Below are 26,435 nucleotides of genomic sequence, written 5' to 3'. Positions count from 1 at the left end.
GTGTGCGTGTGTGTAGACATATGTACACATAGAGAGACAGCTGGGCTTCCCAGGTGGCACTGGTGGTAAAGATCTTGCCTGCCAATGCAGGAGACATAAGAGAGGCGGGTTTGATCCCTGGTTTGGGAAGATCCCCTGGAGGAGGGCATGGCTACCCACTCCAGTATTCTTGCCTGGAGAATCCCACGGACAGAGGAGCCTGGCGGGCTACAATACATGGGATCACAAAGGGTCGGACTGAGGCAGCTTAGCACATTTGCAGAAAAATAGCTAAGTCAGTCTTATCTACAGACATAAAATAATTTATATTTTCTTTTCCTCCATCTTCAGTTCAGTCGCTCAGTTGTATCCGACTCTTTGCAACCCCATGGACTGCAGCCAGCCAGGCTTCCCTATCCATCACCAACGCCCTGAGCTTGCTCAAACTCATGTCCGTCAACATGAAGTTTCTCCATCTTATGTGACTTCAATGGAAGTCAAGTTTTCCTTGATGAACTAGAATCTTAACTGTGAAGGTTATTGCTGAGATAATATAACAGATCTGAACTGTAGCATGTTTGTAATGAGAATCGCAGGATGGCCTGATAAAGCACAGTGGTAATTTCCAGGGCACCCGAGGTCCGCACCGCCCCTGCCACTGTGCACATCAGCTGCCTCGCTGGCAGCACAGACACACGGTCTGACCGTTCGGGGGAGGAGCCTGAACGACTTTCAGATTTGCTGCCTCTTCCCTCCCAGGCCTGAGAAAGCAGCCCGCCAAGGTCGTTACAACTGTGCTCAAAGTAAGAGTCAATAGGCGCTGACCAAGGGCCCTTGGGATTCTCTGCAGAGTGAACGTCTGTGCTTGGTGACTTTGCTTACCTTCCCAGAGGCCTCTGGGACTAACTTTCCACTTGCTGGATGGGCTTCTCCTCTGCTCAGAATGTTGCTTTGCTGGGCAGGCAGCATACGAGTGCACTTCCTTTTACTTCAGACCACAATGCTGCTTGGTCAGGGTCACTGGGTCACTGATTCCAGCAAAGCTCTGGGCAGCTCTCCATGCTGAGGACGGAGCTCACCACACAGGTAGACGCTGAAGTTATGTTTGTGGTGGACGTTGACCTAAGATTTTTATTTGTGTGGTGACTGATTTGTAGGGTCTGTTCCTAATCCTGTCTTTAAATGATTATTATTATTATTATATTTTGGCCGAGCTGCACAGCTTGTGGGATCTTAGTTCCCTGACCTGAGATCCCAGCTGTGAAAGTGCCAGGTCCTAACCACTGGACTGCTAAAGAATCCCCTAAGTTATACTTCACCTAAGGAAATAGATCAGAATGTGCTTCCTGAAGGTGTTAGGTATGACAGTGTAAAGCAACCACCTTACCTGCACTGTGGGGTGGCCAGTGTTTGCTTCTGCCCTGCTCACCCGTGCTCCAGGGTGGGTAGGTGATCCAGCTGAAGGGCGTGGTCTGTCTCCTCTCTTGCAGGTAAACGCGTCCCCGTCCCTCACCTCCAGCACTGCCAACGACCGAATCCTTAAGTACAATCTGATCAATGATACCCTCAACATTGCGGTCCCTAACGGTGAAATTCCAGACTGTAAATGGAATAAGTCACCCCCAAGGGAAGTCCTCGGCAATTATGAAATCCTGTAAGTTTCTGGGTCTGTGCCACTGGCCGCGTGGTTGTCAGATTGGGGCGGCGGGGGGTGGAGGGTATGCCAGGGCCCAACCAGGATTTTCTAGGTGCATGTGAACTCACCTTATTGGGTAGAGTATTTTGCCTTTTGATGTTATGGGAAAGATCTTGTTGCCAATGAGTGTTGGGGGCTGAACCAGGCCTCTGTCTAGTCTCTGTCTAGTGCATGAGAAATATTAAAGCACTGGCCAGGTGAGCTGTCAGGGCAGAGCTAGTCACTCACCATGGAGCAGTGACCAGCCACGCCGGGCCCACCCCTGAGACCTGTGTGACACCGGGGAGCTCAGTCTGCACACCTGTGAAAGTGTTACTCGCTCAGTCGTGTCCAGCTCTTTGAGACCCTGTGGACTGTAGCCTACCAGGCTCCTCTGTCCAGGGGATTCTCCAGGCAAGAATACTGGAGTGTCTTACCATTCCCTTCCCCCGGAGATCTTCCTTACGCACCATTTGAACCTGGGTCTCCTGCACTGCAGGGGGTTCTTTACTGCGTGAGCTGCAAGGGAGCTCGGTGCACACCTTTTGATGGGGATAATACTGTTGAGAGGAAGGCAAACAGCATTTAGGGCCTGACACCCGTTGTTACAGCTCGTTTCCCCAGCAGCCTTGTGAGGTGAGGGTTGTCACTGGCTCCATTTTACACATATGGGAACAAAGGCACGGAGGGTTACGTGGCACCCTGATAGTGACATAAAGCGGTGGAAAGTGAGAACCCATCAGAAGGGCAGTGGCTGAGCGGGTCCGACTCGTTCTCAAGGTGGAAGGGTGAGTGGACGTTGGAAGGACCGGGGTGGGGCTGTGCTGGGGGCTGGGAGGCAGGGGGAGGAGCTGCAGGAAGGGTGTGCAGTGTGATCCGTGTGACCCGGGCAGTGGTCGCCGTGCCCCCTCCCCCAGTGTGGCCGGCGTTTCCGCACGTGGTGGCTGGTCCGAGAGTGGACGGGGCAGGAAGTGTGGGGGGACACTCCGTAGGGGTTGTCATGGGCACCACTGCTGCAGAAGGTGTGGGCTGGGGAGGGGGGCTAAGAAAAGAGGGAAGCAGCGCTCAAGCACAAGGGCTGAAGCTGTTAGGGTCGCACTAACTATTTCTGTAAAGTCTAAATGTACATTTAACAATTTCATTTCTTCAAGTTTTAAAAAATGTTTGTATCTATGTGTGGCTGTGCTGGATCTCACTGCTGGGCGGGCTCTTCTCCAGCTGCACATGGGGGCGACTCTCTAGCTGCAGGGTGCTCGGGCTTCGCACCGTGGTGGCTGCTCTTGTGGGGCACAGGCTCCAGGGTGCTCGGGATCCAGTAGTCACGGCTCGTGGGCTCAGTGGTCACAGCTTCCGTGCTCTAGAGCTCAGGCTCCGTGGTTGTGGCCCACGGGCTTACTTGCCCCGCAGCATGTGGGATCTCCCTGGAGCAGGGGTCGAACCCGCGTTCCCAGCATTGGCAGGCAGATTCTCCACCACTAAGCCACCAGGGAAGCCCCTCACTTCACATTTGAAAACGGTGAAGAAGTAGTTGTGAACTTTAGACCCGTGCACTGATCGCAGGCCCCTGGCAGGTAGCGCCGCTGCTGTGTGGATATAAGCGTGCAGCCCCAGGAGCGCAGGTGAGTCCATGAGAGCAGCACTCGGGGCCCAGGGAGGGTGGTCACAAGCCTGAAGGGCGACCAGCTGGCTGGTGGGTTGTATCTTCCAGCACGTCTGCTATCCAGACGAGGCATAGAGTAGGCAGAGCGTGGAAGTGCCCAGGGTGGGGTGCTCGCCAGGTGAAGGGGCAGGACAGGGAAGCAGCAAGTCTGAGCAGCTGAGGACAGGGAGAGGGCAGGCGGGGGGCTGTCGGACACCGTGCTGGGAAGAGAAGGGGCAGAGGTCAGGATAAGGCTGGCGGCTGAGGTTTTGCAAGGGATGCGGTCACTGAACATGATGAGGTCGGGTGCCCCCGAGGTGGGGCTGAGCTGGGGTGGAGGTCATCAGAGAGGGCAGTAGGTCAGGGGATCAGGATCTCATCTGTTTGGTCACTGAGGTCACCAGCAGCAGTGAGCCGAGAGCCTGAATCTTAAGGAATTAGGGTCAGTGACCTGGAGGATTAGAGGTGACCAACATGGCGGGGAAGGCTAGTGGACTCTGCTGACCTGGGAAGGAGGTTTTGGAGAAAAGTTGTGGGGGGAGAGGGGGTTCCCCTGCAGACCCAGGGGCATGGTCTGTGGGAGAGAAGATAGGCCCACTCGAGGGGCGGGAGGGGAAGCCAGGTTCAGAGCAGGAAGGTGACGGGGACCTTCCAGGATGAGGCGGAGGATGGGGGAGGCTCTGTCCATTGCTGCCGACGGACAGAGTCCTTGGTACAGAGGAAGAGTTTGGGCGTGGGGCCGGGTGGGGGCATGTCCAGAGCCTCCCGGGGTTGGCACTGTGGGCGGCTCAGGGTGACAACCGTGACGCAGGGCCTTGTGGGCTCCGTCCTGACAGCCCTGAGACAGGCGAGGGGGCCCTGGGTGAGCCCCTCTTCGTCGAGCTGAGGGTGCTGCGGAGGTCGCGGAAGTGGGCTCTAGGCCCTTGGCCCACCATCAACCCGTTGCCCCCTTGAGGGTGTGGGCAGACGCCCCGTTTCAGTGAGACGCATGGTCAGAAGCCTCAGTGCTTCCAGTTGGAGAGACAGAAAGGTGACCTTCCTTGCGATGCATTCGGCCACCCTCTCCCCGGGTGAGGTAGTAAGGAAAGGTCCCACTGCAGAGCCTATGGTTCTGGGTCCTTCCATTCTGGGCTTGCTCCCCAGCGCTTCAGTGACCCGTCAGAGTCTCTGCGGGCTTGCAGCCGAGGTGCTGGGGGATCGGGGAGGATGGGTCTGGGGGAGGGGGTGGACGTGCCCCCGACATCACAGGCTCCGTCCTGTCCTGCCATGCCAGGCACTCTGCATTCCACTGGGTGCCCTCAAGAGCCCTTCAGGTGTCCCAGCGGGGGCCAGCTCTCTTGCCCGTGGTCACAACCCTGGTGTCCCACCTGGACGTAGACACTCTTGTTGCCACCCCAGCTCCCCGCCCCGGCCTCGGAGCTGCAGGGCTGGTACTTTGCATCTGCTCCGTCCAGGGCCCAGCTCAGAAGATGCTGGTCTGCTTTTATGGTCTTCTAAAAATGACTGTTCTGACCCCTGTGAGTGGGTCCTGCCTGTGAAAAGCCCCGGAGAGCAGCCCGCCAGCCCAGGAGGAGCCTGAGAAGGGCCATCTGGTCTCTGACCCTCCTCCACGCTCGCCCCGTCGGTGGGCACGCCACCCCCAGGAGTCACCCATCCCAGATGGCAGCTGCTCACCAAGTGCTCATTTCCGTTTGTTTTTAAGTTGCACAGACCACCACCAATGCCCAGGGAAACAGGAAACCCACCTGTGTGTCTCCCCTCTGCTTATTCAGCAGGTTCTTACTGCACACACGCTCCCCACGAGAGGAGTGCTGGGGATGAGCCAGACAGAAGGGGTGGTCACTCCAGCCCTTTGGTCAGTAAGGTAGACACGACACAGGCAAATAGAGTGATTACATATGAACAGGAGTCCCTCGCGGGAAGAGGGGCCAGTACACCTCCTGGGAGACCCCCCCACACACAGGCAGAACCACCAGCATCCCTGGGGAGTCCTCTGTCCAGCATCGTCTCTCCTTAGGGAGACAGGTAGGGGAGGGACCCACAGGTTGTGGTCTGACCTCCCCGTGTCTGGCAGAGGGAAACCCCATTGTGTTTGCCACGAAGATGACACTCAGTGGACTGGCCTCCCTTCTCCCCGCCCTCCCCTTTCACCCCCAGTGCGGAAAATGCATCCTTCATCCTCAGAAATCTCTAACCCAGCCCACCCTCAACCCACACATGGTGATTCTGGGAATAAGCTTTAATGGAAACACACCCTCTTTCAGAGGTCAGCAGAACGTAGTTAATACAACATCATTGAGCATCTTAGTACCTTTTCCATTTGATGTGGACATCTTGGTGGGTACTCAGCCAGGGTGTGGTCAGCAGTGACGCCTATATACACATTAGAACAGTGGACAGAAGCTTCACACTCTGAGCCTCAGGTTAAAAAGTTCCAAATTAAGAATCCTAAGTGAAGTTAAGTTGCTCAGTCATGTCTGACTGTTTGTGACCCCAGGGACTGTAGCCTGCCAAGCTCCTCCATCCATGGGATTTTCCAGGCAAGAATGCTGGAGTGGGTTGCCATTTCCTTCTCCAAGAATCTGAAGTCCTGGGTTTCATTTAACCCTACCTTTGCCACGTACCAGCTGTATGACCTTAGAGCACTGAATAAACCTCTCTGAGCCCCAGTTTCCTCCAACAGGAAGTGGGACTCATGATGCCTACGGATCTGAGTCAGGAGGGTGGTGGAAGCCCTGGGAGGGATAGGAGACCCTGTCCATGGAGGTGCGCAGTGCCAGGGCCCGAAACACCTGTTGTGGGTTTCACCCCTCTCGTGGGGGCCCCACCCCAGCGAGAAAAGGTCACCAGATGCCTTATGGTCAGGGTCGCTGAGGTTCTAGGTTCTTTCTGGTTTAGAAGCGCCAGCTGTACATCGTCCCTGGGCCGTGCTTTAGCACTGCACAAGCCCGATGCAGGAGCGTTGATGGGAAGGGGCGGGTAGGTCATAGCTGGTGGAGGTGAAACTGGCCTCTCCCTGTCCTGGCTGCCGCCTCTGGGCTGGTCACTCACACCCTGTGCCCTGTCTGGACCGGGGTTAGTCATCCTCGCCCCACAGATGCTGAGCGAGGTGCTGAGTGTAATGTATTTTCAGACATCGCTTGTCTCCCTGGCTACCCTGGTATGTCATGCCTTTCCCTGAGGCCATTGCCAGACTGTCTGGTGGCCTGTATGAAAACATCAACTGCAGGGTGTGGGACCCGTCTGCAGTGACAGTTTAACAAGGTTGTGCTTGTGTGTTTTGTGGCCTGGGATGGCCCTTGATGGGCTGCCAAGGCCACCTGCTGGGCAGGCGGGTTTGGAGGCCCGTGGGCTGCTTCTTAACCCTGGAGGTGGCCCTCTGTCTCTAGGTATGACGAGGAGCTGGCGCAGGGCGACGGGGCTGACCGAGAGCTGAGAAGTCGGCCGGGCCAGTCGCTGGGGCCCAAAGGGAGCCGACTGAGAGATGCCGGGAGGACCGTCCTCACCACCTGGAAGTGACCACCGCCTAGAGCGACACTTACAGCCCGGACCCGGTCAAAACCTGTCACCGCGCCCAACCCTTGCCGAAGACACCTATTTTGGAATTTCCTTTTTCTACACCTTTTTTTTTCCTTTCCTAAACCCTGTAAATAAATAAAGGCACTTCTTTGAAAGGTTAAGAAGTCTATTGTTGGGGGAACGTCCCTGTTTCTCCGTCACTCCCACCCTCACCATACTTCTGGCTCCAGGCTATCAGGATATTTCCCACACCAAGCAATTCTGCTGTGGCCCCAGATGTCCTACCCTGTCCTACCCCTGGAGGCAGGGGTTCCCCAACCTCCAGGGTCTAATGCCTGATGATCCGAGGTGGATCTAATGTAATAATAATAGAAATAAAGTGCACAATAAATGTAACGCCCTTGAGTCGACCCGAAACCACCCCTCACCCCCCAGTCCATGGAAAAACTGTCTTCCATGAAACGGGTCCCTGGTGCCAAAAAGGGTGGGTACCACTGTCCTGCGGTTCACTCTGTTCGGACACCTGGAGATGGAGTCGGATCCCACAGGTAAGGGCTCAGCCCCACAAGACTGCCTGCCACATAACTTCAGGCACCAATCGCAAGTCCAGTTGTTAACTGCTTCCTACCAACTGGCTACAAGTTGGAGGTTCCCACAACGCTATCCTTGGGTTCAATTAATTTGTGAATGGGGCTTGCAAAATTCAGAGGAACAGTTTACTTACTCCATTACCAGTTTACATAAAGGATACAACTCAGGAAAAGCCAGAGGGCAGAGATGCACAGGGCAACGTGTGGATGAAGGGGGCCCCGAGCTCCCATGCTCACTCGGAGCATCACCCTCCCAACGCGTCCATGTGTTCGGCAGCCTGGAAGCTCTTCCAGTTCCATAGTCCGGGGATGTTTATGGAAGCCTCATTATATGGGCATGCCTGCGTGCATGCTAAGTCGCTTCAGTCATGTCTGACTCTTGGCAACCCTGTCAACTGTTAGCCCCCAGGCTCCTCTGCCCATGAGATTCTCCAGGCAAGAATACTGGAGTGAGTTGCCATGCCTTCCTCCAGGGGATCTTCCTGAAGCAGGGATCAACCCTGCGTCTCATGTCTCCTGCGTTGGCGGCCAAGTTCTTTACCACTCTCACCACCTGGGAAGCCCCAGTACATGGCAATGATTAATTAAATCACTGGCCATTGGCGACTGACTCCACCTCCAGCCCCCTCTCTTCCTCGAAGGTTGAGGGGTACGCTTTGGTTCCCCAGGCAGCCAGTTCACATCCAAGGCCATCCAGGAGCCCCAGCCACCATTCATTAGCAGAAACTCTGGTTTGCTTGAAAGGGACTTGTTAGGAATAACAAGAGATACGCATTTCACCTTTCTGCTCTGTAGCAGTTTCAGGAACTGGAAACAAAACTAAATATAACAGAAAGATGTCCCTGTAGCTCTTAGAAAGAAAATTACAAAGGTTTTCTATGCTGGGAAAGGGGATGGAGACGAAATACATATTTCCTAAAAATCACACTATCAATCTATTTCATTAGGGCTGAATAACTAATTCACGAATGTATAAGATGAGCCCTTTGGACAGAAAGGAACAGCTTCAGAATGTGATTTAGTTTATTATAAGGTAGGTCACATTTTTAAAATTTGGCACTAAGTTCAAACCCAAACCCAAACCTGAATATCTTACTGCTGCTGTAAAGCAAAAGCATTTAATCTGACTACTTCGGTTTCATTCCTTTCAACTCGACTGTGATCTAGAGGAAAACAGGCAAGTAGAAATATTAACACCTCAGCATTTATCATTACAAAGGCCCTTGTCTCAGTACTCTGAGGAGACGCACTGGGTTTTGTAGGTGAGTCTGTCGGTCAGATAAGCCCAGACAATTCCTGCCATGTGGCTTCTATGACATCAGCCTCCGGGCTTGCCGCAGACGCAGAGGTAAGCACTGTTGGCAAGTCATTGTCGGCAGGATAAGCTCTTGACATGATGTGTTTACAGCAAGCCAGCCTGGACTCCAGTGACCTACAGAAAAATACAGGGAGGCAACCCACGTACCTCTGTAGAGCGATCGATGCGTCTGAATCACCCCGGGGGTGTTCTCTTATAAGAACATTTTATTGTAATGTTTGACACCTGTTCACTAATGCGTCACTCATTGTCCTGAGTTTCTCTTTCAACGCCCCACCTATGTTCCATTACAATGTTAGGCGTAAGATTTTCTTGTTATGTAATTGTGCCAAGGACATTGAAGATAGAGGTCTTCTTCCCTGGTGGTTCAGTGGATAGGAATCCGCCTGCCAATGCTGGGGACATGGGTTCGATTCCTGGTTCAGGAAGATCCCACGTGCCACGGGGCAACTACTGAAGCCTGTGTGCCCTAGGGCCTTCGCCCTGCAATAAGAGAAGCTGCTGTAATGAGAGACCCAGGCACTGCAACGACGGAGTAGCCCCCTCTCGCTGCAACTAGAGAAAGCCGAAGAGCACCAATGAAGACCTAGCGCAGCCAAAAATAAAATAATTTTTAAAAAGAATATAAAGCATGGATCTAGTTCAATATGTGTGCTGTGTGCTCACTCGCTCAGTCATGTCCGACTCTTTGCAACGTCATGGACGACTATACGTAGCCCGCCAGTCTCCTCTGTGGGATTTTCCACACAAGAATACTGGAGCAGGTTGCCATTTCCTCCTCCAGGGGATCTTCCCTACCCAGGGATCAAACCTGCGTCTCCTGCATCCCCCGCATGGCAGGCAGATTCTTCACTACCAACCCACCAGGGAAGCCCCTGCTGCTGCTGCTAAGTCGCCTCAGTCGTATCCAACTGTGCGACCCCATAGACAGCAGCCCACCAGGCCCCCCCGTCCCTGGGATTCTCCAGGCAAGAACACGAGTGGGTTGCCATTTCCTTCTCCAATGCATGAAAGGAAAAGTGAAAGTGAAGTTGCTCAGTCGTGTCCGACTCTTCGAGACCCCATGGACTGCAGCCTACCAGGCTCCTCCCTCCGTCCATGGGATTTCCCAGGCAAGAGGCCTGGAGTGGGGTGCCATTGCCTTCTCCTATTTTAATACAAAATTAGTGAAATGTAGTACAAAATTCAAATAAATTGCAATTTGTAGGAATTTGTCTGCTGTGTTCACGTTAAGCCTGAAATGGTCCCAGCTTATTGATCAACGTACTTTGTGTATTCCCTGACATTCAGACCTGGTGTGGATGGTGGGTGTGGCTTTGAGCCTCTGAGTCAGACCTGGGCTTGAGGCCTGGCTCTGCCATTTATTAGATTGTTCCTTGGAACAAACTGACAGTGACTCCTTGGACCTTGGCTTCCTAGCGGATAAAAAGAGGATTGATTTTATTTGCCTCAGAAATAAGAAGTGCTACTGCCCACCCCAGCTGGTTCTTGCTCCAGCTCTGACAGTGTTTTCTTCCCCAGGAGGGGGCCTAATCCTCCACGAAGCTGATGGCTTCCCCCCTCCACTTCTGATCACAGCTTTTCCACCCACCAGTTCTTCCAATCCAGGTTCTCTGTTATGCAGCCTGGTTTTGGAAAGGGTGGAGTCCCCGGCTGGGAATGTGCCTGCAGCCTGAGCGTGGGGGAAGTTGAATCACGGAGGGGAGAAGTCAGCAAGCCCGTGACCAGGTTGCTAAGAGAGAGCGAATGCCTGTTAAATATATTTATATCAAATATTGACGGTGACATGAGTGATGTCATGTTCTAGAGCAGATGTTTCCTCTGGATACTTCCGGTACACGCGCAGGGAGGAAGTACGTGGTGTCCAAAGCAGGCCTTCAGAAACCGTCGGGCTGTAAACAGACTGTGAGGTCACTGGGCCCAGGCCTCCAGCCATGGTGTTCCCCTTTGCAATCGTCTGGGTTAACAATTTCTGTTTTTTCATCAGCTCCCATTACTTTTTTCCATTTGATAAGGTTGAGGGGTGAAGGACAGGTCCCAAAGTCTGAAGGCCGTAGCATCTGATCAATTTCAGGATGATTCTATTCGATTTTTCCCAGAGGAAACTCATCATTTGCCTGTTTCTTGCATGGGCTGCTCCCGCAGTATTTTTCAGCAGGTGCTCAAGCCCAAAATGAAGGAGTCCTCCCACCTGTCCCCCGCTCCCAGCGTAGCAGTCCCCAGGCCTGGTGGCAGACTCCTCAATGGACCTCCCGCCTGGACCACTGCTCAAGCCCCACTGAACTGGGCCCTCAGCCCCCTCCCATACAATCGGGCTGCACCCTCCAGCCCAGAGGATTTTCCTGACCTGTGGCCATTTCCCCCAGCACAGGGCGGTTCTTCAGTGTACCCCACAAAGCCTCCCGTGCTTGGAAGGACCTGGAGGCCCTCCATACATTCTGTTCACCAGCCCCAAACTCACCTGACTTGTCTCCACTGGGGTCAGCCTTCTTCCAGGACACTGGCAGGGTGTGTTCTCCCTCCAGGTCCATTTTCCAGCTCAGCAGCCTCTCTAGCCAGCCAGGGGAGGTGCTTCCCCGTCTCCCCAGCCTCAGGTCGTCAGCCTCCTGTGGTCCAGGGAGGGGGGTGATCGTCTGCTGCAGGGACCCTGCCCAGCGGCCAGTGCCCACAGGGTGTCCTTTTGTGGCACTTACCAGGAGCTGTGTCCAAGTGGGGTGCCCTGGGGCGTTTCAGGATCCCTGCAGGGCAACAGGAACACCATCAGATTTTGCTTCCTGTTTCTCATTAGGCAGACTAGGTTCTCTGAACACAATCACCGATGTAGGTTGAGGCGTGACTCTCTTGCCTAAAGGACAGTTAAGGCACTGACCTGGCATTTCTGTTGATACAAGCCCAGGTGCCCCCGGGGCTGTCCTGGTTTGGGTGTCCCATTGGACACTCAGTCCCATTGGGAACTGAGTCTTTGGAGGTTCCGGCTCCTGAATTTGGCCCCTTCTGTCACTACTGCTCCCGTTTATTCCACCATGCCTCTTCCCTCCAACTGCGGCCAGCGCCTCCCCGCTCCCCCACCCCAGGAGCTGCCTTTCTGATGTTTCAGATGCAGCTGGGGCTCCTCCACGGGTGAGGGTGGGCTGCAGAGAAGTGACTTCAAGGGTTCCCTCCTGCCAAGGGTCTCTGTTGTGGCCAAGCACACCAGACAGCTCATGCCTCGGGATCCAATTCCCATTCCGGCTGGAAGGGTGAGCTGGGCTGTCACAGGGCTCCAGGTGGGCCTCCTACCTGCCCAGCCCCAGAGCGAGGGTTGTGGTTCCCCATTCACCTTACGTCCCGAGCCTCAGGCCCAACAGCAGAGGGTGTGGGGCGATAAAAGACACCATAAAAGGGGCCCACAGGTACTTCCCGGGTGGTCCAGGGGCTGAGACTCCATGCTCCCAGTGCAGGGGGCCTGGGTTCCCTCTCTGGTCAGGGGACCAGACCCCACGTGCCATGACTGATCATTCATGTGCTGCGATGAAACTCGAAGATCCCACGTGCTGCAACAAAGACCTGGAGCCGCCAAACGTATAAGCAAAGAAAGGAGGGGCTCCACAGGGGCGCCTGGGGCTGGAGAGACCTGGAGCACTGAGTTTTGTCTGCTGACATTGTCCCCGAGGAAGAAAAATCAGCCCCGAGAGCCAGGAGCGGGCCTGGCACTCAGAGCTCAGTGTTCTGCGGAACGTGAACGATCACACAGACGGGCAGCCTCAGACCAGGCCACTGTGTGACCCGTCATCAAGAGGGAGCCCGTCCACCACTGCATCTGAACCCAAACAGCAGCATCCGCATCACCCAAGCCGAAGGATGACCTCGCTTCCCTACCCTCTCCTGGCGACAGAACTGACTTCCCCCAAGCACCATTCTCACCTGTCCCGAGCTCCCCGCCTGTACCACCACCATAGACGAGGTTTACTGAGACACCTCGTCACAGAATCACCTGCCCTTCCTCAGAGCAGCCAAGCCAGGGCAAAGCCTACCTCCCCAGACCCACCTGTCAGCCAGCCGCACCCTCCCTCCCACAAGCCCTGACGTCCCAGGCCATTCTCCTAGGAAACAAGCAATTCACACGCCTGTCCCCCATGGGGGCATTGTTCCTGGTCTTTGAAGAACATAAGACTATGAGAATCTTTAATGATTTAATGGGGGATTTCACTAGTTTTGATGTGAGTGAGTGACTGAAGTCGCTCAATCATGTCCGACTCTTTGCGACCCCATGGCTGTAGCCTACCAGGTTCCTCCATCCATGGGATTTTCCAGGCAAGAATACTGGAGTGGGTTGCCATTTACTTCTCCAAGAGATCTTCCTGACGCAGGGATTGAACCCGGGTCACCTGCATTGTAGGCAGCCGCTTTACCATCAGAGGCACCAGGGAAGTCCCAGTTTAGACGTGGCTGGTTTTTAAGAAAGATTGGCTCCTTCCCCAAGGCTGGCAGAAGCCCTGTTCAGTCTTGGAAACAAATAAACACATTTTTCTCTTTAGATGGTGCCGCAGGCACTGTGAGTCGGGAGGACCCCTCCCCCGCCACCGCTCCAGCTTAGGAAGGAAGCTGGCCTCTGGTGTCCCTGCCCAGGAATGCAGCCACCTCCCTTACTGGCAGGTAAGGGGAGGGGAAACCCAGGTAGGCCCAGGTGCAGCTGGGGACAGAAGTATGGTTCTTCAACTTTTCCAAATTACATTTCCCACAGAGCCTTAAGGGCCTACTAAATTAAAAACAAACAGCAGCAAGGACAAAAAGCCAGCCCCTAACTTGAGAGACACAGAGTGCTTGCTGCCCAGTCCTTCCTGGTGGGAGGAGGTAACTCCCCAAGGTCACACAGCCAGAGAAGGGCAGAGGCTCGCTGGGATCCGGTGCCCGTGACTTCTCATCCAGCTCTTCACAATGCCCTGTGTTGTCTCCTGTGGAAAAGGCAGGGGAATACCAGGTCACTGTGGGATTCAGGGGTTGAAATTGGAGGCTATAAAATCAACAGACACTGGTTGTCACTTTCCATTCAGAAGGCTTGGGGGGACTTCCCTGGTGGTCCAGACGCTAAGACGCCTCGCTTCCAGTGCAGGGGGCCCAGATTCGATTCGTGGTCGGGGAATTAGATCCCATATGCTGCAACTAAAGACCCGGCACAGTCAAATAAATAAATAAAAGTAAACAAGAAAAAAAAAAGTTTGGGGAAATTGGAAGGTGAGCCAAGGAGAGTGCAGGGGGGAACGGCATGGACAGACTCTGGTATCAGAAGACCTGCGCCCGCTCCCTGCTCAGCTGCTTGCTTGCTGTGTGACTCTGAGTTTTGCTTTCTCATCTGCATGGTGGAGATTAAAATCTCAGCCCCATCTAGCTCACAAAGCCATCGTAAGAAGGGAAGATGAGGATTGCAAAAGTGCCGAATCCGTATTGCTGTAGTTCAGACTCAACTGTTGTCGGGTCTGACTCTGCGACCCCATGGACACACCAGGCTCCTCTGTCCTCCACTATCTCCCAGAGTTTGCTCAAATTCATGGCAGCATTAGTTAACAGTTTTTGCTGTCACTTTAGTTTCAAGACCTGGGGCCTGCCCTCTAGGAGTTCACAGACTGTTTCTTTAAGAACAATGAAAGAGCCAGCTTAGGCTCAGTGCCAGAGAACTGCCCCAGTGGGCGGGGTGACCTGGCTCATTTCCTTGAGGTGTCTTTTTTCTTTGGAGAAAGATCTTTAATTGCTTTGCACAGCAGTAGAAAGTATGTATTATACATTGCATATATGCAGTCTCAGTCAATAAGACATGTCCAGCTCTTTAGCAGCCCCATGGACTGGAGCCCACCAGGCTCCTCTGACCATGTAATTTCCCGGGCAAGAATACTGGAGTGGGTTGCCATTTTCTACTCCATCCTTGAGCTGTCGAAGAATGAGTGGACACTGGATGGTTGGGGGGAGAGGGGGGAGGGGGATAATGAAAGATGATTTCAGAAAAAAGGATTCAGGGCCAAATTATGAAGGATCTTGGATGCCAGGCTCAAGAATTTGGCACTAGGGAGCCACTGAATTTGAGGAGCAGTGTGACAAGGGAGATGTTCTTAGAGATGTGACTCTAAGGGGTGGTTCAGAAGATGATCGAGGTGGGAAGAGGCTGCAGGGAAGCACGGAAGGGAAGAGCTGAGGGTGTGGACTAAAGAGAATATGCGGGGTGGGAGGACTGAGGCAAGAGGTGGCTTCATTGGGTAATAGGTCTTGAGAGTCAGGAGCAATTCTCAGTTGACCAGCAGGGGGCATGTGTGTAAAAGGGGTTTGAACCTTTAAAGCAGAATTGAGTAAACCTTGCCAAGTTATGTTAACTATTTTTCCAAGAGCTGTTCAGTGAGGTCATATCATTCATGGCTATGAAATAATACTGTTTCCATGTAACAACTGTGTATTGAGAAAGTCACTGGTTTGCTTCAGTTCCTGAATCTTGTACTCAGAATAAGCATGAAAATAATTCTGGACTTCCCAGATGGTCCAGTGGCTAAGACTCCACGCTCCTACTGCAGGGGACCCAGTTTGATCTCTGGTCATGGAACTAGGTCCCACATGCTGCAACTGAGACCCAGCGCAGCCAAATAGATATAAATAAATAAACAGTTTTTAAGAAGAAAATGATTCTACCAGACTTATAGGCAAACTCTTCTCATACACAATCTTCCCCCAGGCAGAAATGTCTCCACTACACCCAGAATTCCCCTGCTTTTCCACTGTTGCTCAGTCGCTAGGTCATGTCCAACTCTATGACCCCATGTAACATGCCAGGCTTCCCTGTCCTTCACTGTCTCCCACACTTTGCTCAAACTTATGTCCATTGTGTTGCTTTTCCATTAACCAGGGATGGAACCCCAGTCTCCTGCATTGCAGTCAGATTCTTTATGGACTGAGCTACTAGGGAAGAAACTTTCCATTAAGTCACCCAATATTGAAGGAGCATTAGTGGTTTGACAGCACCGGGTGCTGGGTCACACCGCTGAGCAAGACAGGGAAGTAAGTCCTTGCCCTGCAGAGTCCAGTTTGAGAGAGATGAAAAAGGAACGTTCTCAGAGGTGGGTGAGCTCAAAGGGCAGGCTGCTCCGGTGGACCCTCGGAGGGTCCACGAAGAGCCTGGAAAGAGCTGACTGTGGCCCAGCAGGGGTTTTGGATGGGTCAGAGGCAGTGGTTGAGAGAGCCGGCTCTCTGGGTTGTGTCTGAATAGAGATGCTCAGGATTACAGGGACAATATGATCTGCTGGGGGGATGGGAGGGCTGGTTGCAGGGCACAAGTGATTTCTCCTGGTCTGGAAGGAGCTCAGTCCCCAAAGTGGGTCTTGGTGACACATCCGGGCTGCTCAGGTCAGGCTGGGCCCCTCATCCCAAGCTGGCCCAGTGGAAACCCTTGAAGATGTGTTTCAGCAAGAACCATGAGGGACTTCCCTGGTGGTCCAGTGGCTAAGACGCCATGCCCGATACAGGGGGCCCGGGTTCAAACCCTGGTCAGGGAACTAGATTCCTGAATGCTGTAAATAAAAGATCTCTTCCTGCAATGAAGGTCCTGCTCGTGGCAACGAAAGAGCCCACGTGCCACGACTAAGGCCGGCGCAGCAGAATCAGTGAGTTTTTTTTTGTAAAAGAAGAACCAAGAGCTTCAGAGGCTGAAGCTGGCGGTTGTCTGGTCACTTTCTTCCCTTAGTCTTGACATTTCAGTTCTTCCTTTGATTGCACGAAACACCACTTGTCTTCTTCCTGTGACTCCGCTGCTATTTTTAGTCAGCTACACACAGTTGGCCACAGTTCTGAGAATTTTAACTGGTACAAGTTCACTCACGGTACAGTCTGGAGAACAGATGGGAGAAGGGTCATCCAGACAATAGCTGGTAGTGTTTGGGAGAGAAAAGAGGTGTTTGGAAGGAACGTTGGCAGGACCTGGAGGGGAGGATGAGTGAGGAGGCGATGTGAGAACTCAGGTTTCTAGAAGGAGGTACCATTTATGCAGGGCTGAAGGGAAGATGATGACTTTAGTTTTAGAGATGTTGAGCTTGAGGAATCTCAGGGACACTCCAGTGGGATGTCAGGGTGGCCCTCAAGGATCTGCAGTTGTGCTGTGACATAGATTCAAGGACCCATGGCACGCAGCTGGGAAGGGATGCTCCCGGAAATTGTCCAAGGCTGGGGACCCCAAGGAACAACAAGAAGAGGGTGGGAAGGAGCAGGCAGAGGAGCAAGGCCTCTCATGGAAGGCTCAGCATCTCAGGGAAGCCAGGATGCAGAAATGAGTGACCAGAGCTTCATGCGATCATTGAGCTCAGTCTTGAGAGGGGCTCTGGGACTTCACAAGTAGGGTCTGTGATGGGCCTGGTGACACCAGGGTCAAAGTGCGGCAGGGAAATCTGAGGGGAAGTGGATCAGCCGTGAAGGCAAATCTTCCAAACAGGGGGGTTAGGGAGAGAAGTGAGAGAGGGTGGCTTCGAAGGGCTGTGCTCCCAGCTGAAGACTATTACTTTTTATAGGCTTCCTTCCTTCCTTCCCCCATTCCACCCATTGGGTGCTCACTGTGTAACTTGGCTGTTTGAGGTCTTGAGGACACTTTGCTAAACAAGATGGGTCAGTCCTGGTTATCACGGAACATAAAATCCAGTCGTTGCGAGAGGAGAAAGCATCTTTCTTGAATAGTTTTATTGAGGTCTAATTTACATACCAGGGCTTCCTCGATGACTCAGCGGTAAAGAATCCACCTGCTAATGCGGAAGACCCGTGTTCCATCCCTGAGTCAGGAGGAGCCCCCGGAGAAGGAAATCGCAACCCACTCCAGTATTCTTGCCTGGAGCATCCCTTGAACAGAAGAGCCTGGCAGGCTACAGTCCATGGGGTTGCAGAGTCAGACACGACTTAGCGGCTAAACAACAATAACAACCGTTTACACATTACGTACTTGTGTTTAGTCACTCAGTCGTGTCCGACTCTTTGTGACCCCGTGGATTGTAGCCCACCAGGCTCCTCTGTCCATAGGATTCTCCAGGCAAGAATACTGGAGTGGGTTGCCATTCCTTCCTTCAGGGGATCTTCCTGACCCAGGGATCGGAGCCACATCTCCCGCACACTCATTTTAAGTGTATAATTCAATGATCTCTAGCAAATTTACAGAGCTGTACAGCGATCATCAGAGTCCAGTTTAACAACATCTTCATCACCCCTGACAAGACCTCTCAGGCCCATTTGCGATAACTCCTCACTTGTACTTCTGGCTTCCAGCAACCACTGATCTACTTTCTGTTGCTACAGACTTGTCTTTTTTGAACATTTAATATAAATGGAATCTTATAATATGTGGGATTTTGGTTGGTTTGTTTGCTTCCTCTTGTTTCTTCCCCTTAGCCTCACATGCTTGAGGTCCATGCATGTTGCAGTGTATCTCAGCATTTCATTTCTTTTTATTCATGAATGATATTTCATTGTATGACTAGATACACCACATTCTATTTACCCATTACCAAGTAGATGACATTTGAGTTGCTTTCACTTCTTAGTCACTGTGAGTAATGATGCTGTGACCATTTGTGTATAAGTTTTTATATGGACAAGTGTTTTCATTTCTCTTGAGTGGATATGTAGGCTGCTAAGAATAGGTGTGTATGTGTGTGTGTGTGTTAGTTGCTCAGTTGTGTCTGACTCTTTGTGACCCCATGGACTGTAGCCTGCCTGGCTCCTCTGTTCATGAAATTTTCCAGCCAAGAATACTGGAGTGGGTATCTTCTCCAGCGGATCTTCCAGACTCAGGGATCAAACTCAGGTCTCCCAAATTGTAGGCAAATTCTTTACTATCTGAGCCACCAGGGAAGCCCAGGCCATAGGTAAATGTATGTTTAACTTTTTGGGAAGCTGCCAAACTATTTTCCAAAGCAATCACACCATTTTACAATCCTACCAGCACTGTGTGAGGGTTCCAGTTTCTCCACATTCTGAATAACACATATTATTTCTCTTTTTAGTTATAGCCATCCTGTGGATGTAATGTGGGGTCTCATTGTGGCTTTGATTTGCCTTTCCCTGATGACTAATGATGTTGAGCATCTTTTCATGTGCTGATGGACCAACCATTCCTCTGTTTTCTTGGTAGAAACAGTTTTAAACAGGTGAATTTTCCATTCCCCCTAGGAGATTGGACTTTTCTGATTCTGTGGTAAGAAAGTTCTGTTGACTCTTCTATGAAAATTTCTCTGATTCTCTTGTCTATGCTGGTCTTCCTTTTCTCTTAAATTTTAAAGCAAAAGTCAGAGCATATCTGAGGCTTCAGGCCCTCCCAGAAAACTTTCCCTGTAACTTAAAATAAACTCAAGCTCCAGTCTCATTTCCCACCATGCTCTCCCTTCTGCCCTTTTGCAGGAGCTGTAGTGACCTTTGAAGATTTCACATTCACCCCTGCCTCCGGGCCTTTGCACTGGCAGGCCCCTCACCTGGAATTCCCTTCCCCTTGATCTCCATGGGGGCCTGTTCCATCTGATCATGTGGAGCATTTTCTCAGAGAAACTTTCCTGATTATCAGTCTCTTACCATCTTTTTTGACTTTTTTCAAAGCACTGATTACTAGGCAAAGTTATCTTAGGTATTTCCTTGCTTTTTCACTTTCTCCATCACAAAACTATCAGCTCCGCAAGGGCAAAATAGCCCTGGCCCGATCGGTATGGCACATAGAGAATACCACGGGAAGAGGAGTCTAGAGGGCTATAGTCCATGTGGTCACAGAGTCTGGCACGACTGAGCAACTGAGCATGCACACCCATTTCTGGAGAAGTCACTCCAGGGCCTGGGGAGGGGAGAGAGCAGGGTGCCTATGCCAGATGGGCACAGCTGGTGGGGAGAGGACAGGCCAGGCTCCAGGGCGCTGAGAACGTATCCTCTGTTCACTGGCTGAGTTGTGAGTGTCCCTCCCCGCAGAGGGGCTTGTCATCTCATTCAGCACAGTACCCAGAACAGTGGCCAGTGGGTAGGAGGTGCTAATAAGTCTTTGACTTCAAAGTCTGACTCTGGAATCTGAGTCTGGGGACGGAGGGGAGCCCCTGCCCACTGACTGGCTGCGTGACTGTGGGTCTGCTCCTTCTCGTCCCTGAGTCTGTTTCCTTGTCTTCATAGCGTGCCTGATGGCATGAGGGTGAAGGCCATCCTTCCTTGTCAGGTGGAAAGAGGCCGTGCCTGAGCTTGTGCACCTGGGCCTGGCGGCCCTGGTGGCTGTCAGGCTATTCTTAGCAGTGATGACGATCACACAGCTTTGTTCTTGGATCTGCTGCCTCTGTTCCCACTGTCCCCAAGGGCAGCAGGCTCCAGACCCTACCTGCAGGCTTGCAGAGAAGAGCTGGAGTGCAGGGAATGTGGGTGAGTGCCAGGGGAGGCTGACCGGGCAGAGGCTGGGGTTGGGTGAAAGCTGAGTCACAGCCTTAAAAACTGGGGGAGGGGGTGTCACGGTGACATTAGGTTCACTTCCTGACAGCATGCCTCCAGGTGACTGAGCCTAACAGAAAGGCTTTGAGAAGGCCAGGAAACCGGAGGACGGCTGAATGGAAAATTTTAATGAACAGCCGCCCAGGAATCCCTTCAGCCTGGAAGCACCTTTGGAACACCAGCCCAGCACCTGGAAAGGCCTGTCTCTTGGCTGGAGTGGGTTTCCTACTTGCAGATACGGTAGGAAACCTCTGGGCATCCTTCTTCTCCAGCCATTCAGGCCCTGTCCCAGCCTCGCAGCTCTGCCTGGGGACCACGGTGCTGGCCCTACAATCTGACATTCTCTCCTCCCTGTCCCCACCCATCGAAATCCTGCCCATTCCTGAGACCCAGTTAAAGCTCCATGTCCTTGAGGCTTTAAACCATCTTCTGGTTCGGTGCCTGCCACTGTCATCTGCCTGCCCTCGATTTTTCAGTTCACGTTTAACTCACTCTCACCTCTCTCTCCTCTCAGTAAACCATCCTGCCCTTTTCCCCCAGCTTGAGTATGAGTCTGATGGCCTCAAACATTTTCATATAACTCCTCACATGTTTATCCAAATTTCTCATAGATGCTTTTTCTGATCTCAGAGTTCAATGACACCAAAGCCTGTAAATACAAAACAATTCCTTACTGGGAAAAAAAAAATCACCATTCCTTAATATTTCCCCAAATGAGAACTTGTTCTTGCTGTTCCGTCATTCAGTTGTGTCCGACTCTGTGACCCCATGGTCTGCAGCACACCGGGCTCCTCTGTTCTTCACTGTCTCCCGGAGTTGGCTCAAATTCATGTCCATTGAGTCAGTGATGCTATCCAATCATCTCATCCTCTGTCATCCACTTCTCCTCCTGCCCTCAGTCTCTCCCAGCATCAGGGCCTTTCCCAGTGAGTCATGTCTTCACATCAGGTGGCCAAAGTATTAGAGCTTCAGCTTCAGCATCAGTCTTTCTAATGAATACTCAGGGTTGATTTCCTTTAGGATTGACTGGTTTGATTTCCTTGCTGTCCAAAGGACTCTGAAGAAGTACTTCTCCAGCATGGGAGTTCAAAAGCATCAATTCTTCAGTACTCAGCCTTCTTTATGATCCAACTCTCACATCCATACGTGACTACTTGGAAAACCATAGCTTTGACTAGATGGACCTTTGTCAGCAAAGTGATATCTCTGCTTTTTAATGCATTGTCTCAGTTTGTCATAGTTTTACTCCCAAGGAGCAAGCGTCTTTTAATTTCATGGCTGCAGTCACCATCTGCAGTGACTCTGGAGAAGAAGATAAAATCTGTCACTGTTTCCACTTTTCCCCTTCTATGTGCCATGAAGCAATGGGACTGGGTGCAATGATCTCAGTTTTTTGAATGTTGAGTTTTAAGCCAGCTTAAGCCTATGACCTTGACCAAGCCATCTTACCCCCTGAGCCTCAGTTTCCCCAAGTACAAAGTGGAGCTGGTGTAAGGAAGCAGGAGTTCTCATATATAAAGCACCATCACAGGGCTGTCCCCATGGAAAGGGGTCCTTTGGGTGGCAGCTGTGATTGGTACTGAGGGCTGGGAGAAGTCAGAGCCAGTTCAGCCCCTTGGGTCCTCCCCAGGCACCCCGCAGGTGGTGTGTCCCAGCAGGTGCTGAGTGAAGACTGCCTGAATGAGGGTGCGATAGCAGTCTCCCAGGCATGGTCCCCGGGAGGGCCTGGCTCAGGGTGCCTGCTGTCTGGGCACCTAACAAGAAAGGTGTGACCTGTAATTAGCAGGGCTGGGCTTGGCGGGCTGGCTGTCCCCAGGGCCCACATGATACTTCCATCAGCCTCAATGAGTGCTCGGGCGAAATCTGAAACCCGAGCCACGGGCTGGAACCAGTTACACAGAGAACAGAGTTGTCACAACAGGAAGGGTGTGTTCAGAGGGACAGTGGGAGGAGCCTTGGCTCTGCTGTCTTACACCCCAGGCCAACCAGGAGGTGCCAGGACCCACATACTCAGAGGATGACTCCCAGGAGCAGGCCCTTGGCTGGATACCCCTGACCTTGGTCTTGAACTGTTGGGAGGGACGTTTCCCTCCTGCCTCTAAGGATCTGCCTGTGCTCCACCACCTCAGGCTGACAACACTGCACCCGCGGCTCCCATGATTTGCCCTTCAGACATGTCCTTCCAAGCCCTGCCATGCTTATCTTTCAGAGTCTGCTGAAATGCTGCTTTTTGGGGGAGCCCTCCGGGACCCCCAGGGCATTGCTTGGACCCTTCAAGGTCATTGTTCACAGGCTCCCCCCTCTGGCACCCACTAGCATGAGTTGCTGGAAAGTGGAGAAAATTTTATTTTTCATTCATGCCCAGCTCAGTACCTGGTATCCCGTGTCTGCTGTGTCGGAGGGAGAGAAAGACTTCATGTGGGGAAGGAAGGAGTCAGAAAGCCCAGGTTTGACAGGGTCTCTGGCCCTGATGAGTGGAAAACCTCCAGCAGCTCACCTGGCTTCCCTGGGCCTCTGCCTCCTCACCTTAGGAAGACTCTCTTGCTCATCCTTCAGGGTCTTTCAGCTTTGATGTTCAGTGGTCCGCAAAGCAGCCTCCTCCTGCCAGTCTCTCCCACCCACCCCCCTCCTGGCCCAATACTGCACTTCAGTGTGAAATCATTGCCCCTCTGCCTGTTACCCGGCTGACCACACATTCTGAGCTGCTGTCCATCAGTCATTCTCCTAGAGAAGAAAAGGAACAGTCCTTCGTCACACACTCCTGCCTTGTGGCATACACGGCTCCAGCTCAGAGAGCTCAAAACCCATCCAGGATCCACTCTGGCAAGCTCTGGTGTGGACTGACCATTTTCTGCCCAGACCCAGAGAAAGTAGGTGACCACAGGCAGTCCACTGGGCATAGAAACTGGTTGAACTTGACCTGGAAGTGGCCTCTCCCACCCCCTCCCCCCAGTGGCGCTGTCTGGATTGGAGCTCCCACCAAGTGAGAAGGGTGGACAGGAGGTGAGGCAGGGGCAGGAACAGGGCCCAGGGAGGAGCAGAGGGCCGTGGGAGTGGGAACAGGGCAGCAGGGTGGGGTGGCCTGTGATCTGGGGGGATGGTGCCCGCATTCCTTCGTGGGTGATAATGCCAGTGGGCATGGCACTCACCTGGGCAGGAAGTCCGCCTTCCCTGCGTCGTGTCCACTCTTAGGAGCAGCACCCATGGCTCTGCTCCTTGTGGGGCAGGGAGTGCTGAAGAGGGAGAGGGAGCTGGCAGGTCTGCTGGGGCCTGCCAGGCTCCTCCCTCCCCTTTACAGGTGAGGATGTGCCTGAGCTGACCGTGCGGCCTGATGCCAGCAGCATCATTGGTCGGGCAAGTGCCTCTGTTGCACTGGGCACCGTGCGAATCTTTTTCATCTATTAAGATGTTTAATTCTTCTACCCCTCCCACCCCACTGTTTCTCTGTCCAGACGAGGACACTGAGGCCAGGAAGTGAGGTGACATGCCCAAACCTGTAAACCGAAACCTGCTCAAAAAAAAAGAAAAAGAAAAGAAAGAAAAAATGCTGCAAAAACAAAGCAGAAAAGAACCATGAACCCCTGAGCCTTTGACTGAGTCCTAGGCTTGATTAATTGCTGGGGGTGGGGGGTGGAATCCTTTTTTAGCAAAAGGTAAAACTGGACCCATGGTGCTCAGGCCTCTCCTCTTTTCCTCTACCATGAGGAAGGGACTGGGACCCAATTAAACGATTAACCAGAGTTAGGGTGGGAGCCCGACTGCAGTGCTACTTCTTGTACCATTGCCGTGATTGTGACATAGAGTCACGCACAGTCCCAAGCCCTGGCTGGGGAGGGAGCCCAAGGCCAGCCCACCTGGTAGTGCCCATGCAGATGCAGACACCTCCAAGGCAGAGCCCTGTCTAGCGTTCCCGGATGGTAATTCAGCAAGTCAGGCACAGACACCCGGATGAAGGTCACATCTGGTCAGCAGAATCTTTGGTGATAGCTGGTCTGGGAGCCAAGAACAGCCCTTGATGGCTCCTCACTGTCTCCACCTGTGATTTCAAACCCTCTTTATGTTTTTGGTGGTGGGGGTCTTTCCATAACATCCTATATGTAAGCAATAGCAGCATTTTATTGCTGTACATTTATTTTATAAGTATTGGTACAACTTCTTTTATAAGTTCAAGTTTGTAACATTTAGGTATTTTTTACAAAATTAACCAACAAGAGCAATGTCACTTCAAATACAAAGAATTATGTATTGATTGATTGATTGGACTGTGCCTGGTCTTAGCTGCAGCACACTGGATCTTCTGTCTTTGTTGTGGTGTGCAGGATCTAGTTCCTTGACCAGGGATGGAACCTGGGCTCCTTGCATTGGAAGCCCAGAGTCTTAGCCACTGGACTACCAAGGAAGTCCCACAAATGTCACTTTTTTTTTTTTATGAATATGCATTTTGAGACTGCTCCGGTTTTTAAAAAAGTTAGCTTCAGTATCTAGTTTTATTTTGTTTCAAGGAAATCTGGATTCACATTAGTAGATAAACATGATAACATCATAAACAAAATCTTATTTTACAGTCACAGGATGACTTTCAATTTATCTGATCCAGGAGCCTGAAAGACATAAGATGATACTTTGCATTCAGAATGGCATCACTATGGTGTTCGGGACCTCATCCTCCTGAAATGCAGGGACTCAAGGAAGGAGTCCCTGAGGGAGTTCAAAGCTTTATCACATGATAAAAAATACTTTACAATGTATCACATATGAACTCTGGGCAGGACAGGTCTTCGTCAGAGTTTCAAAACACCCAACTTGAAAGTATTGGTTTCATTGTTGATACTTTCTCCACTTTGGCACTGATGGCAACAATGTAACCCTATCCACTTAGAAAAAGTTAGAGTTATCAGTCAGCATCCAGAATAGTGCTTCAGACTGTGTGAGGCAGAAGAATCAACTGAGGAACTTGTGGAAAATGTGGTGATCCCAATGCAGAGAGCATCCTGGAGATGCCCACTTTGGGAAATGCTGTCCAGATGATGCTGACCATATGCTGCTGACTTTGGAAGGGAGTGGTTTCCAGGCCTGGGTGTCTTGCCCAGTGGTGCTGACTTGAGTGTGGTAGGCATGAGGGAAGCCCTGTACTTGCTGGTACAGCTTTATGTAAGCAGATGTGTGCAGGCCAGCATGGAGCAAAACTATTCAAAGGAAGAAAGGCTGGGGTAGTTGCCTCCTAGTCAATGGCACATTTATAAGGAATTCAGATCTTTATACAACTTGGCAGGGAGCACTTCATTCCAAGGTGTATCCAGAGACGTATTCCTGTGGCCCCAACAGTTAACACTCTGATGTCTCCAGAGTATTAACAGTTGGTGCACAGTACCTGTTCTCGTTTTGTTTTGTTTTTTAATCACTTTTTTTTGTTGTTGTTTGCAGTGAGCTTGGCTTAAGGGATCTGTTCCCAGGGCGGGGATCAAACCTTCAACCCCTGCAGTGGAAGCGCAGTCTTAACCACTGGACCACCAAGGAAGTCCCAATCATATATATATATTTTTTTTTTCTCCTGGGCTCAAACCATTTTAGCCAGGGGCTTCGGGAGAGGGTCCAAGCGCTGGGAGGATGATGAAATCTGAAGCCCTCCTCCAGGCCATCTGCTCAACTTCTCAGCTACTGAAAGGCCAACCACAAATGTTTAAAAGGAATACTTTTACAAACTGCAAAGAGGTCCTTGTAAAACCCTTAACAGCCACTGGCTGTACCAGCTATGTCCTAAGAACATCACAGGAGTGACCTCAAGAATCCTGGCAATTTCTCTAAACATCAGACTCTGTGATTATGCCCATTTTACAGCTGAGAAAACTGAGACCTGGAGTGGCAAAACAGATTGCCAGAACTGCATGGCTACTCGCAGCTCAGCTGCATGCTCCAGCCAAGAAGAACCCGCCTGTCTCCCTGGACAGCAGGATCTCTTGCCTCTGGGCCTTTGCTCATCCTTTCCATTCACCTTGGCTCACTTAAATATCACTGCCTTCAATATGGCAGGGCTTCCCCAGTGGCTCAGTAGTAAAGAATCTGTCTGCAATACAGGAGACACAGAAGAGTCAGGTTCAATCCCTGGGCCAGGAAGATCTCCTGCAGAAGGAAATGGCAACCCATTTATAGTATTCTTGCCTGGGAAATCCCATGGACAGAGGAGCCTTGTGGGCTACAGTCCAAGGGGTCACAAAGAGTTGGACATGAGTGAGCGCCTGAACACTCACACACTCAATATGGTGACCCTCTGGG

General features: G+C 52.0%; 1 protein-coding gene across 7 annotated transcripts in view; it reads left to right on the top strand.

The window, feature by feature from the left end:
- Positions 1-6,976, top strand: part of TTLL1 (TTL family tubulin polyglutamylase complex subunit L1) — a 39,936-nt gene extending 32,960 nt beyond the window's left edge. For all 7 annotated transcript variants that reach the window (XM_069581704.1, XM_069581703.1, XM_069581708.1 and 4 more), the window contains 2 exons: positions 1,470-1,633; positions 6,683-6,976. In XM_069581704.1, coding sequence (XP_069437805.1) covers positions 1,470-1,633; positions 6,683-6,812 — 294 coding nt within the window. In that variant the 3' untranslated portion in view covers positions 6,813-6,976. The remainder of the gene's footprint in view (positions 1-1,469; positions 1,634-6,682) is intronic.
- The last annotated feature ends 19,459 nt before the right edge of the window (positions 6,977-26,435 follow it).

The sequence above is a fragment of the Ovis canadensis genome, chromosome 3, assembly GCF_042477335.2.
Source record: "Ovis canadensis isolate MfBH-ARS-UI-01 breed Bighorn chromosome 3, ARS-UI_OviCan_v2, whole genome shotgun sequence".
Lineage (NCBI taxonomy): Eukaryota > Metazoa > Chordata > Mammalia > Artiodactyla > Bovidae > Ovis > Ovis canadensis.
This window is presented reverse-complemented; position numbering and strand designations above follow the sequence as displayed.